This window comes from Daldinia caldariorum (genome assembly GCF_022478825.1).
Source record: "Daldinia caldariorum strain CBS 122874 unplaced genomic scaffold F4812scaffold_2, whole genome shotgun sequence".
NCBI lineage: Eukaryota > Fungi > Ascomycota > Sordariomycetes > Xylariales > Hypoxylaceae > Daldinia > Daldinia caldariorum.
The window spans coordinates 3,443,993-3,461,568 of NW_025953038.1; the positions used below are offsets into that span (position 1 = coordinate 3,443,993).

The 17,576-nt window shown below is 48.7% G+C and overlaps 6 protein-coding genes across 6 annotated transcripts; 5 read left to right on the forward strand and 1 right to left on the reverse strand.

The window, feature by feature from the left end:
* The first annotated feature begins 464 nt into the window (after positions 1-464).
* On the forward strand, positions 465-2,532 carry F4812DRAFT_416274 (uncharacterized protein). Its single transcript, XM_047933049.1, has one exon. It carries the CDS (start codon positions 1,164-1,166, stop codon positions 2,193-2,195), a length of 1,032 nt encoding a protein of 343 aa, XP_047794301.1. The 5' UTR covers positions 465-1,163; the 3' UTR covers positions 2,196-2,532.
* Positions 2,533-2,779: 247 nt separating this feature from the next.
* On the forward strand, positions 2,780-7,402 carry F4812DRAFT_416276 (uncharacterized protein). Its single transcript, XM_047933050.1, has 2 exons — positions 2,780-5,188; positions 5,263-7,402. The coding sequence occupies exons 1-2, from the start codon at positions 3,073-3,075 to the stop codon at positions 7,155-7,157; spliced, it is 4,011 nt and encodes a 1,336-aa protein (XP_047794302.1). The 5' UTR covers positions 2,780-3,072; the 3' UTR covers positions 7,158-7,402.
* A 262-nt stretch (positions 7,403-7,664) lies between these two features.
* Positions 7,665-10,801, reverse strand: F4812DRAFT_201402 (uncharacterized protein). The gene is made up of 5 exons (XM_047930236.1): positions 9,470-10,801; positions 9,190-9,396; positions 8,835-9,112; positions 7,920-8,756; positions 7,665-7,722 (listed from the first exon to the last, which is right to left on the reverse strand). The coding sequence occupies exons 1-4, from the start codon at positions 10,327-10,329 to the stop codon at positions 7,996-7,998; spliced, it is 2,106 nt and encodes a 701-aa protein (XP_047794303.1). The 5' UTR covers positions 10,330-10,801; the 3' UTR covers positions 7,665-7,722; positions 7,920-7,995.
* A 4-nt stretch (positions 10,802-10,805) lies between these two features.
* On the forward strand, positions 10,806-12,961 carry F4812DRAFT_416288 (NAD(P)-binding protein). The gene is made up of 2 exons (XM_047933051.1): positions 10,806-12,163; positions 12,282-12,961. The coding sequence occupies exons 1-2, from the start codon at positions 11,314-11,316 to the stop codon at positions 12,413-12,415; spliced, it is 984 nt and encodes a 327-aa protein (XP_047794304.1). The 5' UTR covers positions 10,806-11,313; the 3' UTR covers positions 12,416-12,961.
* Positions 12,962-13,788: 827 nt separating this feature from the next.
* F4812DRAFT_456090 (uncharacterized protein) lies at positions 13,789-14,555 on the forward strand (the record flags this gene model as incomplete). The annotated part of the gene is made up of 3 exons (XM_047936927.1): positions 13,789-13,890; positions 14,071-14,462; positions 14,525-14,555. 3 exons carry the CDS (start codon positions 13,789-13,791, stop codon positions 14,553-14,555), a joined length of 525 nt encoding a protein of 174 aa, XP_047794305.1.
* A 676-nt stretch (positions 14,556-15,231) lies between these two features.
* On the forward strand, positions 15,232-17,555 carry F4812DRAFT_416299 (ras family-domain-containing protein). The gene is made up of 6 exons (XM_047933052.1): positions 15,232-15,994; positions 16,086-16,098; positions 16,183-16,572; positions 16,632-16,712; positions 16,805-17,221; positions 17,291-17,555. Exons 1-5 carry the CDS (start codon positions 15,974-15,976, stop codon positions 16,933-16,935), a joined length of 636 nt encoding a protein of 211 aa, XP_047794306.1. The 5' UTR covers positions 15,232-15,973; the 3' UTR covers positions 16,936-17,221; positions 17,291-17,555.
* Positions 17,556-17,576: the final 21 nt, after the last annotated feature.

The following is a 17,576-nucleotide window of genomic DNA, read 5'->3' on the forward strand; positions in this document are numbered from 1 at the left end:
AACATAACAGGCGAATACAAAGTCCGTTTCTAAGTCGTCAACCAAAAAATATATAAAAATAAATGTTGACGTTTCTATTGCGAATCGCGAAGTTCCCAGTTGAGTTACCCCTATTTCCGAATGCAGTTCTTGGCACTTTACGGGGTAGGTATTTCGTACCGCAACTGTTCACTCACGGCCTTTACAGGTAGGTTAGGTAGGTATATGCACAAACATAGTTGCTTTTACTGTGCTGTCAGCTAGCCAAATATACGTGTAAAGATAATCAAATAAAAAAACCGACTGGAATATTTCTTTTCAAGTTTCTATTGTGTCCTCCATTTTTATGATTTTCTATTGATATAGTAAGTACACGGCTGCTCTGGGCAGCTGTTAGCAAGCTCGGCTAGTGCATATCTGCATACCGGGGGTTGACTCGGCCACATGCAGGCCGGGTAATCAAGTGCCCCCATCCATCCATCAGGCCGTGACATCATCTGCTTATGGCCCCACCTCAAAGGTCACCCGCCCTTCATCCCGCCGTTGTCCGCAGCGCGGGGAGACCAGAGAGAAGGGAGAGAGAGCTCTTCGGGCATGATCCAGCACAGCCTGCCCGAGAGAATATTCTTTCCCTTCATTCTCACTCAGGCACTCACTCATCCACTCTAAACTCGCTGTAACTCTCCTGGCGTATCACGTCTTGCATGAGATGATACACGACAGGACGGGCGCGGGATCAGAGAAGGAATGCATTGCCGAAGGAATAAGTTTTTGACTAATACTTAATAGTAATGATTTTGTACTTCTTATAACCGCCTATTTGCATGTTAGGTAGGTTAGGTGGTATCTAACCTGCTGTGTCTTTTCACAGCCTGGGACAGAATATATCCCGGTAAGATAACAATACGAAAATTTACCTAACCACCAACTGCTACACTGAATTAACTCAACTCTTACCTTTGATCCCGAATCTGTATTTGGCTTGAGGGACTTTTATATGACTCACTCACGTATCGTGCTGAATATAATCTTACCACATTTCCCCTCCCCCCTTGCGGATTTCTTTCTATTTCGCAATTTCAATTGTCGTCAATCAGCTAGTTAGCATACCATTGCGGTAATTATTACCTATACGCATTGAGGACACTTGTCTATATCAATCAAATCAGAGCGAAAAAAAATAAATGTCGCGTTACGAGGACAGCCGTTCTCGAGGGCGATCGAGCCACCACCGGGACCACTCTCCCGTCTACGCGTACTCGGGAGGCGACTACCCCATATCCTACGAGGAAGCGCGGCAGCTCGCCAAGACGACAAACTCCGCTGCCGCCGACGACGAGTCGCCGCTGCCGCCGAAGCAGCTGACGTACGAGCCGTACCCGCCTCGATCGTCGTCGAGCCTGCTAATACCTGAATCGCGCTCGCGACCCAGATCGATCCCCTCGGGCGATTACCGCAGATCGAGTCGCGGGAGGAAACACGAGAGAAGGGGTCGCGACAGCGATAGCGAATACTCTTACGATGACGAGGAGGAAGGGGAGGGCCGCACACGGACTCCGATCGATAAGGCGCGGAACTTCGTCGATAACAACTTCTCCAATTCGACCGCGGGCTTGGGAGTCGGCGTGCTGGGCGCGTTGGTCGGTGGTCTAGCGGCTAGGGAAGCGGTCGATGCTACGAGTAAGAGCAGCAACGGCCACGGCCATCACCATAGCCACGAGATGTCCCCCGACCAGAAGCGCAAGCAGCTCATCGGCACGGTGGTGGGCGCCGCGGTAGGCGCGCTCGGCGCGAACGCGGTCGAGAAGAGGCTGGAGATGCGGCGGGAAAGGGATAGGGTCGAGCAGGGGGATTGGGAGCGCAAGTACAGACCGGACCACCGCGACCGCGACTTCGACCTTGACGGCGGGGTCGAGAAGCGCGAGGTGATCGTCGCACGTCCGCGAGACCGAGACCGAGACCAGGACGGTAGCGGCGGTTCCCCCAGCTTGAGGAGAAGGGATTGGGAACGGGATGACCGCGACTACTACTACCGCCCCCGTTCCCGGAGCCGCGGCGTCGAGCGCGAGGTCGATCCTGAAGCGCGAAGCTGGCGAAACGTCGAGGATTGGCTGTATGATGAGCGGAATGAGAATGGTAGTGGGAGGAGTGGTAGTAGGAGTAGGCCGAGGTCGAGCGGACGGAGAAGTGCGGATGAAGAGTATCGATACTCATAAGATTGGGTTAGGTACCTAGTCGCGTCAAAGAGCTTCTACCACGCGCACGCGCACCCCCCCTTTTTTTCTCTTAATAGGTAACTTCGTACCTTAGGAGGTGAGGTACCTAAACTTTGTAGATTTTCCACTCTCCGGTTACGTAATGCGGAGTTACACAGTCTAAATGAGGTATCAAGGAGCGAAGCTGCTCAGCGCAAAATTGGTCTATGCATAAATAGATAATGAGGGTTGGGACGATAATAGAATTATTCATTATCATTCTTAGCCTTTTAATTGCCTGTATACAGGAGTTCCGGGGGAGAAAAGAAGCAACTTCCCTCAACGCATGCAAACAAAATATCTGCATCTTACGTTATGTGCTTGCCTAAAACTCTAAGTAAAGACTTTAAGCGAACGTTTGTTCGTACTTGCCAGTAATTACACTGCACCGGTAGCAAGTCAAAACCTAGAACGTGCTTTTCTGGTTGCTGTTACCCGGCTTCAATTATCTAATTGGCCAGTGCGTTTCTCAGCTGGATGCCCAAATCTTCTTACCCAGACACTTGGGAACGACGAACTTGATCAATTTTACAACTTACAACCTTAAAAAAAAATACTAACTACCAACATATGTTGGATCTCTCAATTCTCATGAGCACATAAGTGCATGAGCATAAGAGCATAAAGCATGTTTTGAAGTGTTCTTGCAAATCATTTCAAATGAAGGCAATTACCTGGATCAATTCATTGCAGCGACGTTCTTTAGTTGGAGAACGCTGTATGCATGCTTCTCTTTGAGTTCTCCATGTCCTAGTGGTCGTGATCACCCGATTCTCATCATCCTCTTTCAACTTCTTCAAGCCAGGCGCGTATTTCTGCCTGATTTTTGTTTGATTTCATGATGGCATCCCCTCCGAATCGTCCGCATTCCTCTACTGAGCGGAGTGATATAGATGATATGGATGATATCTCTGTGACTTCTACTGACTACGGAGTCAAGGACGACGACCAGGATAAAGAATGGACTGTCGAAGCCATTTACGCTGAACGGGACCATCCAGAAAGGCCAGGTGAAAAGCAATATATGATACGCTGGGAGGGTTTTCCCATGGGAGAATGCACGTGGGAACCTGTAGAAAACCTCGGTCCGGGCCTCCTCACTCAATGGGATGAAATCCAGCAGGAAATCGCAACTGGGAAGCGCGAACCTTTTGATGTAGAGATATACAACACCGCGTACAGAGAAAGGGAAGCAAAGCGTGCGAGACGCAATGCTAAGCGGAAGAGGCTAGGACTACTTGATAACATTCCTTTACCTCTTGAGTCTCCTTTGGAGTCTCCTATCGAACCCCCGACGCCAACTGCACAAGGGGACGAAATGGTCCTCGACGACATCTCCAAAGAGTCAAGTAAAGTTGATACGGGCCACCCAACACCTAAGACAAACTCTCAGAAAGTCATCAAGCAGAAAACATTTCATGGGATTCCGTCCAAGCCTGTCACACCAGAGGTGATTTTAGGCAAGAACCCGAATAAGATCAAACGGGCATCAACGCAACCAATACCGTCTACACCAGCTCAGAAGCCTCCGAAGCCAAAGCGAGCGGTTTCAGGCGACGGGAAGATGGGCACCACCATGACTGGCTACCAAGGCACTGCAAGAAAACCTAGCAAAGATGCGGGCAAAGCCTCAGGTCAAACAATATCACAATCGGTGTCGAAACCTCCGTCATCGTTCCCCCCTAAAATGACGTCTAGCTTGGCGAACAAGTTTTTAGGGAAACGACATACTGCGACTCGTACTAAACCTCAACCTCAAACAGCCGTCCAACCTATACGAAAGACTAACGTCTTCGTTGGAGGTAAGGAGCGGAAGAAGCGGGCCAATCTTGCCGATGTCATGGATGGCCCGTCAAAGGCTCCCAAGGTCTTCAATTCAATGCGTGCCGTGAACAACGCAAAGAAACGGGGCATCGAAAGAACGGATGTCGCGCACCCAGACATCTCGTCCATTCCGCCTAGTTTCTTCCTAACAAACGATCAGCGTAGTCGGCCAAATCCAAGTAAGGCAAAACCAACTTTAAACACCCCACCTACGCCAATCGCAAATGCACCCATCGTGCAAAGTCCCACGGCATCATCTCCCAAGGATGTGAGCACGGCTACACCCACACTCAAGCCGAAGAAATCTGTCCGCTTTACTGGAGCGCAGGATAACGCGTCAGAGGATACGCCCATGGGTGGGGTTGCGGACGAGGAAGCTGATCTTTTCGTTGAAAGCCCGATGGATATCGATCATCCTTTAGAAGTTCCAGAAACAGAAAAAGCTCGCCAATCAAGGAAACTATCCCTAGCCACATATCAGGAGCGAGAACAAACTCAGGTCGTTATGAGGACAGCCATTTTCGGAAAGGCTGGATCCGAGCCGATTCAAGTCCTATTCCGTCGTATGACACGCCAAAGTCAGCCCTGGCTACCGGCTTTTATGGCACAAGAAACATTACATTTCGATTCTGTCTGTACTTCGTACAATTTCGTTACTCAGTCGAAACACCTAAATGAAGAAATTCTCTCTGCTGGCACAATAGAAGCGAAATCGGACGAGATTTCATCACGTTTGGGAAACGTGGCAGAAGGACTTCAACGAGGTTCGTACGGTAGCCACTTAGTAACCAAAGAGTTTTCAATTCTTGTCTATCCTTCGAAATGCAGAGACTGGGATGGGCTCGGCGTCGATATAGGTAAACCTGAGCCAGAGGCTCATTTACGATTTATTATCTATAAATCGACTAGCGACCTGAAACTTTATCCGCCAGCGTCGGTGCCTCGCGCTCCAACTCGACTGACCGATATGGACCAAGCATCGCACTCTCGAGTACTAATTAAAGAATTGTCTAGATTGGATTTCTCTCTATTTCTGCCACAAAACCCGAAGGTGAAGGATAAGCAGGTGTTCATGCTACTTTTTCCTTCGAGAGAAGAGCAAATTTGCCATGTTATCAAGCTCTGGCTCCGTGAGTAATATCCAAAAAAAAATTTGCATTGCTGTTGTGATGAGGAACGCAACTACTGACTGAAATACTTGCAGGTTCGTGCCAACCTACCTGTCAAATATTTGTCCAGAATACCCACGAAAATACAGACAGTTGGGCGCGGTTTCATAAGGCTGTGCAAGCAGGCGCCGCAGGCACCATTATTTTACACGAAGATATCAGTACCGCCATCCGAAAACTGCCACGCGTCTTTCAACTGATCGACAATAAATGCTGCTACACATTCTGGGACCTCGCTACGGGACAATACAACCCACCGAGGTTCCCTTCAACGGTGTCCACCCCTATCGAACCCGGTACACTGCAGATGACGCGTTTGTTTCCGCAGGGTAGAGCATTTTTAATAACACCCAGTTTTGCTCTTTCGGACCCTCTCCGGCTTCTTAAATTTTTAGAATGGTTTAAAAACTTTTGCTGTAACCCTCACTATCTAATTATGGCCTGTGCCAACTTTCCCGACTACCTTGAGGCGGTTACGTTGGAGAAGGAAGCAGAACGAAGGGAAGAGTGCTCAAAGAAGGGCTCTCATCCCTATCTTGAGGAAATCCTGGCAAAAGATGGCTTAGGGAAGCATCAGCTCGAGGCAAGATTCCGGGCGTGGGAAGTCTTGAGGGAAATTATGAAAGAGTTTGGAGACGAAAAGACGAGCGCAGATATTCGCAAGGTTGAATGGATTACAGACTTCATTGACCCAAATGACGAGCAGAGCCTGGTAAATTATTTCTGCTGGTGGTCCGTCTTGAACTGTGACCGGTTTCGCAAGTTCACCGTACTCGGTTCGAGTGATAACAAAAACAAAGCTGCCTACAGGAATATCGAGGTCCCTGTGTATACAGAAGAAACAGTCAGCGATCCCGATGTAGCGTTGGCCCAAGAGGAAGCCTCTATGACCACTAGCCGCACGAACATCGCATCTACCCCACATATACCCACTCCTCGTCTGTCAGTCGGCAACGACAGGCCCGCCGAGCTTCATCGGTGGCTCGTGGACATGTTCAACCGTTCTTGTCTCGGTAGAGGAAACTGGGCCAGGCTGCACGCTAAGCCTGTTTCTTGGTTGAATGTGGCGATGGCTGACCACTTTGGAGATTCAAGATGTGAATACGATACCTTTAATAACTGGTTAGGCAGCATTGGGAGATTTTCAAGAGTTAACACCTGGTATGGCCTGTTCTATACTGTAGATCAGGAGTGGAATCCCCAGCTACCTGCCAGCTCATATAAACATCACCCCTGGGTGGGAGTGCTCAGACCGGTCAATCCCCACTTTCCGTCCTTTAAGTATGCCGGAGTGGAATTGTTCATCTGGGATATGTCCGCTCACGACCGAGAACGTAGTCATGGGAAAGATGCACTACTTCTCGATATGCAGCGGCGTCTGATAGACCTTGTGGAAAGGGATATCTCACAAAAGGATCCAAAATATTTCCTTGACCGAGTCTTTGTAAGCAGTGATACCCGCTTGGAATACAAGCTGGAGGACACACCACTGGCTTTTACGCAGAAAAGAATGGAGGAAATGATGGAAGATGGTAAGATCTGGTTGCCTCCTTACGTGGGTAATCTACCCAGTAGGGGCTGGGTACAGATCCCACAACAAGAGTGGCAAATAGCGGCGGTATCTTCCAAGGCACACAAGGCACAGGAACCAAAGCTATTCCCCAAGCATCATAGCGACGAGAATAAGCTTCAAAGATCTATCTGGCATGCACCGCGCCCCCTAGTCAAGCCAGAAAAGTCGGCCTGCGTCAACCATCTTTACGAGGCTGCTTACAGCGCGCGAGTGAAGGATCCATCGTGTCAAACGACGAAGTATCAATATCGGTCGACTTTGGACTGGTACCACGACATGAAGGTGGAAGGCCGCGATTCGAGCCACGTGCAGGTGGACAGCGCGGACAAAATATTGGAAAAGCTATCTCAGAAGTAGAATTCCCGTGGGATACTTGGTCCTCATTTAAGGTCCGCCAAAGCTGGACAAACCTCTGGTAGGGCGCATAAAGAACGACAAACGTATTAAGTTTTTGTAGGGAATTGGATTGGACCCGGGTAGGACGGATAACGTACTTGTATTAAGAAAACAAATATACCCCTGTGAGATACGTATATTGCGTTTTATACCTGATGTTTGATAGGTATCTACCTAGGTACTTACTCGCCTTTTCCGATCCTGATCTGTCTGTCTGCCTGTCTGTCTGGTATACTTTCTGCGCTGATAAATCGAATTTGCAATGCAAATTTCGAGCTAGGTGCTCCAGGAACTAACTCTTAGAAGTCGCGACTCAAGGCCTTGGGGCAAAGAAGGTACTGTAGGTAAAATCTTATGAAAAACTTTTTGTAAACGGCTCGAGAGCTATCGTCGATGATGGAGCTACCTGGTACCACGTTGGACGAAACGAAATGAGATGAGACGAGACGAAATATTAGGTACTAGGTAGGAGGTAAGTAATGTCTAATGTCTTGAGTGGGATCTCTCGGATAGGAGGTACCAGGCACTGTGTCAAAACATATATCAGGTCAGGTCCTAGCCTATCCAAAGTCTCAGCACGCGAAGTCAATCGAAAAAAAAAAGTATAAGTATCGTCAATGCATGAGCTTTATTCATAAGTCTATTCTGCGCTTGTCGTATCGTATCGTGTCGTGTCGTATAGGGCTAACTAACGAATGGCAAAGGATTCTAGTATGTACCTACCTCTAATGTATGTATATACAGTAGTCATTCCATACCCATGTTACCTCCGAAAGTAATCTTAGATCCTGTCCTCCATCTACGGCAGGAAAGGCATCAGGTAAGAAGCATCCGGCCTGAAATCCCAGACATGAGCCAGCATCTCCTCCTGCACCATATTCAAGTAGTTCTCGTCCGCGAACGACATGTCTTCGCCGAACCCGGGCATGATGTTATTATTACGGTTATTATTTGTATTGGTATTGGTGTTGTTGCTATTGTTGTTGTTGTCGTTGTTCTTGTTCAGACCGTCACTTGTGGCGATGTTATCCGCGGCGGGGAATCCGGGGCCGCGGCCGGGGTTTAGCTGCGGATTTGACTGCTGTTGCTGTTGCTGTTGCTGCTGCTGCTGCATCTCTGCTATGAATAGCACCTTCACGTCCCGGAGCAGTAGCGGTAATTTGAAGAAGAAGCCGCTCCGCGCGCCCTCGGCGTCCACCATGCCCAACGCGGGCGGGACGCGCTCGACCTCCAGGATGCAGCGGTCTATGACGGCGAAGACGTCGGCCCTCCGCCTCACGTCGTCCAGGTCCCAGCCGGGCTCGTCGAGGGTGGCGAGTCGGAAGAGCACGATCAGGTACTGCGTGCAGTGGGTGAAGAGGTCGGCGGTCAAGCCGTGCCAGTCGGCGGGAGGCAGGGTGGTTGTCATGGAAAACCACCGCTCCGCCATGGTTAAGACCGCGTCTAGATCTTGCAACCGCTGGAACTGTGCGGTGCCCGTCTGGTCTGTGGTTCTAGGCCTGTAGAGTACGGTTTCCCGGATTTTCATCTCCGCAAAACACAGGTAGAACTGTGCGGTTACTAGAGATACCGGTTAGATGAGAATTTAGATCATCAAAAAGCAAGGGAAGGATTGGGGGGTGGGCAAGTTCTCTTAACTCATTGCTTCAATATCTGCTGGTAATTTGCGTCGTATATTGTGAAGTTCTCTTACCAGGGCCGCAACTAGGGAAGGGGCCGTTATTTTAGGGGTTTCCACTCCCGGGGGTTGGTCTCCGGGGGGGCAGGTTAACTGATTTATAATGATCTGACATCTGACCTGCATAGCCAGAAGTATGTCCAAATACGTCTCCTTTCCTTCCTCGAGGATACGGAGGCAGTCATCCAAGTACGATGTCCAACGGAGAGGCTCGGTTAGCCTGTATCTTAACCAGGTGCTGGTGGAATTAGGTTAGTATGGTAACTAGAAAAGGTCTTATACTTTTTTAAGCATATCCGGGACGCCGACGCTTACGCAGATGTGAGGTGAAATAAGGCCAGCATAGTCCGCCGCTCTTCCATGGTCCGGGGACGCTGATCAGCCTGTCGCTGACTTGGAAATCGACTACGCCGCTGCGGACGTGTTGAGACATCGTGATGGATATTTAATTCGAGGGCTACCGTAACAGCTAACTGAGCAAGCATGCACATGTGTGGTTTATCCTCCTTGAGATGATAGGACCTTTTTTTTCGAGGCGGTTAGTTCGACTTATCAAATTCAGTCAATTTTAAAACGAGGTGGATGAGACACAGACCAAGTGCCGAAGCAGACGATGCCGAGGAGTACATCTAGATCAATAATATGTTGCAAAACTACCCTGTTTGATATGATGTGCCAGATCGCATCTGCTAATTCGGACTGCTGCGAGATGGACTTGCAGGCTAAGGACATGACGACGAGCCATAGAAAAGGCTTGTCACGGCGCAGCTCAGCGGCGCTCGTCGACAAGGGGATATGGACAACGGGGCACAAGGGGATAAAGGATCGGCGGAAGGTGTCTAATAGATCTTGTGCAGTGTGGTCTGGTATTCTATGACCAGACACATCAATGGCTATGGGGGATGGTGTTATAGGAGGAGCAGGGCGTAATAGGTGTACGATAGTAGCAGTTGAGTCTACGGCGATATCTGGGTGCTCACGCACGGGTAGGGTTATAGATATTGGAGACATGGAGTTAGTATAACCACCACCACCGCCACCATCACCACCACCAGTGAAGATGCCCTCCGGTAATGATGGTGGCGTATGCTGCTGCTGCTGCTGTTGTTGTTGTGTTTGTTGTTTCTCGGCGGCTTGAGAACGCAACAGGCTTACAAGCTCATCCAACTTCTCCTCGACTCGGGTGCTATTAGTTGAAAGCGGGGGTTGTTGCACGATAACAGTTGGCTGTAGAGGAGGAGCCGGAGGAGGTGGTGGTGATCTACGGGCTTTCCTTTTGCGAGCTGTGAAAGCCGGCTCACATGTTTTCCCAAGACGGTGGCACCGTTCACACGAAGACCCATCAGCCCGATAGAAGCATTTGCATTTGGCACGGGAGCAAGCGACACAGGCTTGGCCGTAGGGCGCCGGGCTGCATGAGGCCGTGGAAGGTCCTGCTATTGGACCGGGGGGCATCTGGCTCGGGTGTTTTTTTTTATGGTCCGTTTTCTTTCTTTTTTTTTTTTTTTTTTTTGTTTACCAACAGCCAACGAATGCCGGACGTTTTCGAGTAGTACCAGAGCGGTTGGGTGTAACACAAAAACGATGAGACGGTGGAAGTTGTGGAGAGCCGCGGGTTTGAACGCCAGGAACGGTACCACTTAGATAAGGCTCTAGCACAATCCCGCGGGTTTCGTGTATTCTACAATGCATACCATTAGGTAGTATTATGTTAGTTATGTTAGAGGTATGAGGTAGGTAGTGCAACAGTAGGGTAGCATAAGGTTAATACTACATAAATCTTGACATGCATAAACCATATAGGTACTTGTAATGCACGCACATACCAACCCACAATCGTGAATCCTCCTTTGGCATAAGGAAGTTAGTTGGGTGCGCTAATGCGAATAGAGAAGTAAGGGAATACTACATAGTCAGATAGTATAACTCTACCCCGCCATTATCAGGAATCCCTTACGTCGCAACCTTGGTCCTTTGGTGAATAGTCCATACGATAAGTCTACAAGTTGTAGTATACGATAGAATATCCTTACCTACCTAAGTACCTACCTATACAGTATCTCAATGTGCTTTTGGAGAGGGGAGTGGAAATATTCCCTTACCTAAAAACCAACACCGAAAACACCTTCTCTTCTTAACAAAACCTCGTAATTCTAAGTCATTAGAACTCTGCGGGATAGTCCTGATGTAAAGGGTTGGTAACACGACATCAAGGGCTTTATATATATAGAAATTAGCTTTATTTGACAGCTCCCTAGATAGGTACCTAACCTAAGCTAATACCTATACGACAGCCTTGCCCACATCCGACACCATATAGTTCCGTCTTTGTTGTGCTGGCTACCTCTTATCTCTCTGAATCTCACTAATATTCGTTTCGTCAACGAGACCAAATTCATCATCGAAAAGACGGAAGAAAAGGCGTAACCATAACCCACAATGGCTGACCCGTATTCCGTGGTAAAACAGGCTCTCTTCTCCGGGAAGCCCACATTCACAGAGAAGGACGTTCCAGACTTGACAGGCAAAGTCACCATCGTCACGGGGTCCAACACCGGCGTCGGAAAGGAGATCGCGCGGATCCTCTATTCCAAGAACGCTAGGGTCTACCTGCTCGCCAGGTCGGAAGAGAAGACGCAGGCCGCTATCGAAAGCATCCGGGCCGCCAACCCCGAGTCCAGAGGCGAATTGTCGTACATCCACCTCGACCTAGCCGACCTGCCGAGCGTCAGGACGACGGCCGAGGAGTTCCTCCGCAGGGAGACGAAGCTCGACATCCTGTTCAGCAACGCGGGCGTCGCGTACCCGGCGAAGGGCTCCAAGACGAAGCAAGGCTACGAGCTGCAGCTGGGCGTCAACGCGCTGGGCACCTTCGCGCTGACGCAGCTCCTCACGCCGACGCTGGTCTCGACGGCCAGGGCCGCGCCGCCGGGCAGCGTGCGCGCGATCTGGGTGTCGTCCTCGGCCGCGATGAACGTGGACCCGAAGACGCTGTTGGCGGGCGTGCGCGACATGGAGAGCCAGAGCGGGCTGAACAAGTACTTCCTCACCAAGCTCGGAAACTACCTGCACGCGGCCGAGTTCGCCAAGCGCCACGCCGCCGCCGACGGCGTCCTGTCCGCCTCCCTGAACCCCGGCAACCTCGACTCCGAGCTGTGGCGCACCCAGGGCCCCGTCGCCAGGTTCGTCCTCCGGAAGACCATACTCTACCCCGCCGTGTACGGCGCGTACACGGCGCTGTACGCCGGGCTCTCGCCGCACATTACCGCCGACAATTCCGGGGCTTTTGGTGAGTACCTGCCTGCTGGCCTAGCCCACTCCTGACTGGATTGGCCGAGCTCGTCCGCGTTATCGTTTTACTCTACATAGGTACAGATCCCCGAGCTGACTGCGAATTACTTACCTAGTTGTTCCGTGGGGCAAGATCCACACCGTCTCGAAAGCGATGGCCGATGCGTCGGCGAGGAAGTCCGAAGGCGGCAGCGGGATCGGAGAGGAGTTCTGGAAGTGGAGCGAAGAAGAGATCAAGAAGTATATTTGATCGATATGAAGTAGGTTAGGTTAGGTACCGACCTATTTAAGGGTTTGCGCTTGCGGTTAAGACCTTGTCGACCGGAGAGGAATGCGGTATGTTTTGGATGTGTCTTATTAATATTAATATGAATCCCTTTTGTGCCTGCTCGGCTGCTTGCAGTTTTGTCCATAATTTATGAGGGTTATATTCGGAGGCGGGGACGGGACAGGAGTAGCTTAGGGTATCTGCGTTAATTGGCGGAAGGAAATATTGGTAGTAATCAGCAGCCGGTCAAGCTTATGGGTGGTGGTACGAAGCGGATACCTATTCGTTCCGTCGGCTCCGAGCTCAGCACCGCCGTCTCGGAGGAGGAAAACTCCATATCTATATGGCTAGATATATAATGCTCATATCTTCCTAAACTAACTTACGGGAAGCTATCTAGGTAGCCAGGTAGTTATTCTTTTATCGAAATGTGTTATGCTATTGCCAGAAGACCGGTCTGACCTAGAGCATGGCAGGTCACTTTAGTCGTTAATACCACCATGCATACCTTAGGTAGGTACCTAGGTACGTATATAGTATAGGACAGTGATATAAGGCTTCGGGAAGTGTGAATATATCAAGTCCTAGTACTGGCTGAAGGACATAATCGCATCAAAAGAATTTATGTCCTGCAAAGGTGTAAAGCATGCCGAATTACTAATCTTGGTTAACTGGATGACTAGGGCTTACTTCTCTATCTTAGGTGTATAAGAGTGAAAGCAGTTTGGCCTATCGACGTATACTAACGGGTATATCAGGTCTCTCAGCTGGAGGCCGGGAAGATCCTATTGCAAGATTATACTATTGTTGGGAGGAAAGTATTGAAGGTAATTTAGTAGGACTTTTCTTGAACAGACAATGAGACTCCATGCTTCTGCCAACTAGTAGGTAGTTCGGTGCCGATGCAAGATGCGGGTAGTTATATAAAATAGTTACAATAAGTGCAGAAAAGGGCAGGCTTCGAATGATGCCCGGTTTATCATCGTCTTTGAAGAAGACTTAGGACCTTGTTGGCGTTTAAACTCTTAATTCCGCGCTAGAACTGGGGGTTATCATACTGCACTTCATCGTAAATAAACTACCTAAAACTGCCATACCAGTCTTAAAAGTCTCAAGTATAAATGCATGGGGAGAGCAAGGCTGATGATGAGGATGGGTGTAAATGATTTTGTCTCTCAATTTTGTGATATATACTTATACCTAGTGCAACCATGGCCTTGCTAATATAATATAAACAAGCCTATTTTAAGGCCTGAAGAGGACCACTGGTTCTTAAGGAGGTACCGTTACGACTACCTAGCGAGGATGAGCTACTCATCAATGTTGAAACACGCAGTGTCTATCAACAGACTCACATGCCTCAATACAACACCTTCGGCGACGAGTTTCCTATCGTGCCCGATTACGAGATCACAGGAACGATAGCTGCCGTCGGCGATGATGTGAAGGGAAAGGATGTTAGTGACTGCATTGTGGTTATCACGGCGGCTATGATGAGACATGTGATATGTGCTTACAGAACTGGCTTCAAGTGTGCGATGAACCTATCGCAAATTGCATAACCGAACTGAAGATATTAGTACCCCTATTTCCCAGTTCGACGTCAATGCCAGGATAATAGTTGGCGCCTTTTCTAGACGCAGAATACGCTCTCCTTTGAGCACAAGCTACTGCTCGCATTCCTGCAGGTGCTGATGCCGTACAAACCACCCCTTTCCTATGTGCTGGCTCAACTGTCGTTACGGCACTATGCCTGGCCGACATTAAATCCGGCAATACCGTCGCGATCTAGGGCTTTGGTGGTCGCGCCCATCTCGCTATCCAATGCAAAGGCCGACCGTATGGGTTACCGCGTCGCGCGGGGCACGAGGAAAGAGAAAACGGCGCTCACAAGTACGCCCATAAAATCGTTTGAGGGCAACGTCGGAGCGGCCCTTGAGGCTTTACCTAGGTGGCACCCAAGCAGCATTCATGACAGCGTTGACCGCCGAGTCTTTCACACCACTAATCTGCGGCCTCAACCTCATGGGTAAGCGGGTAGTCCTCGGTGTTCCCGAGAATATGACCCTCAATAATATTGACATGGTTTAGCGCGGGATCTCCGTACAGGCTCGGCCGGTGAGAAATAATTCGGACTCAGAACAGAAAAGACCATTCATTGAGTTTGCCCATCGTCATGGTATGAAGTGCGCTGATAAAGCGTTCTTGTTGGACCATATTCAGGAAGTTTATGTTATTTACTTCTCTCTTCCTAAATATAGGCATTCTTCATATGGTAATATTGCTGCATCATGGTAACTTATTTAGATGCTATGATGAGTGATGAGTGGCCGACTTCGGCTCCGAGCTGTTCTCAAGCTGGACTAGTTGTGAAGTTGCGGGTGTTGAAGTTAAGGGGTTAGGGGATCTAAGGCTGCGGTGTGGGTAAAAGGGAAGTTAAGATTACTAGCGAAATAGCATCAGCTCCAGAAGCTTTCTTAGACTGAGATGGTAAATTGCAGGGAGGGGCTTGAAAATGTTGAGTCTAAAGTTCGTAAATTCATGAAGGTATTGCCCTATTCTGTCTGCTGGTTTTTGATCAAGAAAGTAATTGTACCAAAGTCGCGAATGTCGTTCGTTAAAGGTATGTAACTCTTCCTTTTATCTCTCTCGCTGTGACTATAACATCGTGATATTTTAACAAAGGGACTAGGTTTGTTTTAGTCTTATTGTTAGGCTTTGCTTTATTCAGTAAGACTTATATATTCCTAGGTGAACGAATCGGGATTAGCAAATGGAAACTGGAGTAAACGCGTGAAATTCTACAAAATCCACATCGACGAGATATAAAGGTACTTGAGTGGAGCACATACAGTCACGTGCTAAACACCCATCTTCTTGCCTTTTTGCCTTTTTGCCTTCTTGCCTTCTTTGCACCGCCTCCTATTGTGATACAGCGCCCCCACCTTCCCAAGTCTAATCCGATTTGACTCCTGATACCGTGCAACGAGTCCCCGACTAAGGTGACCTTTCCAGTACCGACTGTAACGTTAGGCGTCAGGTAGCGCATTTCTTAGCGCACTTTCGAGCCCCGTTAACAGCTGGATAGCACCTGCCCTTACCTAACTTAAGTACCTAATTTAAGGTCCTAGGCAGTTTATCGTACAATAAACCGTACTTTAGCAGCAATCCGACCGCCTTACCCTCGCAATTGCCTTAACATTTGTACCTAATTCCCCCCCAATTCACAATTCACAACTCCACTCAGGTATATTCCGTTGCCTGCATCTACAAGACACTTCTAAAACCTTTCCCGACAACCAACCAAAACCGTGCCAACGGAGGACATTTGGGAAGTGTCCGCAGAGACGCAGAGAATCTCATAACGTTCAACTTCTCGACTCTCAAAACATAGCGCCGACCTCGACCTTTGTTATAGTTTCGTCACATATAGGCCCCACGGTCTAGGCTCCTTTTTATCTATCACCGCCGCTACAGTCTCCTGTTTCCTCGCGGACTCTTCGATAGTAGTTCATCTCAACCGGAACTTTATTGCCCAACATGGCCAACGACGAATATGATGTAAGTTTCTATCTCCTGTTCACTTCTATCTTTTGAAATGGAAATGTCAAATTATTTTCTTGAAGATCCAGTTAACTAATAGCTATTACAGTTTCTCTTCAAAGGTTCGACCCGCTACCGACCCTCCCCCCTAAGATGCCCGATATAAATGCTAGAAATGCGTAGCTGCTAACATGATGGAATTACAGTGGTGTTGATTGGAGACTCCGGCGTCGGAAAGTCCAACCTACTTAGTCGATTCACCCGTAACGAATTCAATCTAGACTCCAAGTCGACGATCGGTGTCGAATTTGCGACTCGATCCATCCAAGTCGATTCCAAGACCATCAAAGCGCAGATCTGGGATACTGCAGGCCAGGAACGATATCGCGCTATTACCTCGGCGTATTACCGTGGTGCAGTCGGTGCGCTTCTTGTCTACGACATCAGCAAGCACCAAACCTACGAGAACGTCACGAGATGGTTAAAGGAACTCCGGGACCATGCTGATGCCAACATTGTCATCATGCTGGTCGGAAACAAGAGCGATTTGCGGCACCTTCGAGCTGTACCCACGGAGGAAGCTAAGTCGTTCGCAAGTATGTCTACAACCCAATCTTTTAGAGATGCCCCAAGCTATTGACACAAACCCCTTTAGGTGAAAACCACCTCTCCTTCATAGAAACTTCTGCTCTCGACGCCAGCAACGTTGAGCTTGCCTTCCAGAACATTCTTACTGGTAAGTAACCCCTTTGTCATATTCAGCTTACGCAAGCAAGCGCTAGTTAAGAGTAATCACGTACTAATTATGTTTCTTTTTTTCCACTTTAGAAATCTACCGCATCGTTTCGAGCAAGGCGTTGGATAGCGGCGAGGGTGCCCAAGCCCCGATGGCAGGTACCAACATCTCGTTGAGCAAGTCTCCGGATGATGCTGCGAAGCAGGGCGGAAAGTGCTGTTAAATTTAATTCCCTACTCGAGACGAGATGATGCGACGGCTATACAGTTGATATGACGTTACGTATATGGCGTCACGTATTGCCCGGAACGAATACTCTTTTGATAGAGTGATACGTCATGGGGTTCGGGATATTGACCTTACACAGGACATGGCTCTCTTGATTTTGATTTCCTGCTTTTACTGATGTTCGTCGGCCCATAGTCTTAGATATGACAAGTAAGGGGTCACGGACAAATGTCTAATCTAGTACACCCGACGTAGTTACTAAATGCGATCTTTCTCTTGCCCCTACATTATTGTTATTTATTGCCTTCCTATTAATAGGACTGTCTAGTTGCTGTGCATGTGTTTACTAACTGATATCTGGTGGTAGTGCCTATTTGTCTACCATTAATCAACGTGGCTTTTTCATCTTATGTTACCGGCAGATTGGATGGAATGCCAGATGCCCGAAAGAAAGGATTGTAAGTTATACTATGTGCTTGCATTCCATGCCTAGCTGCTCACACCCAAATGAATTCGCTCTGTCTGAGATCAGACCTACTTATGATGATCATGGTTGGCAGCTTGGCGATCGCAAATGTATATCATGTACGATTATCAGCATAAATTTTGTACATGTTGGACAGTTGAAGATAACCC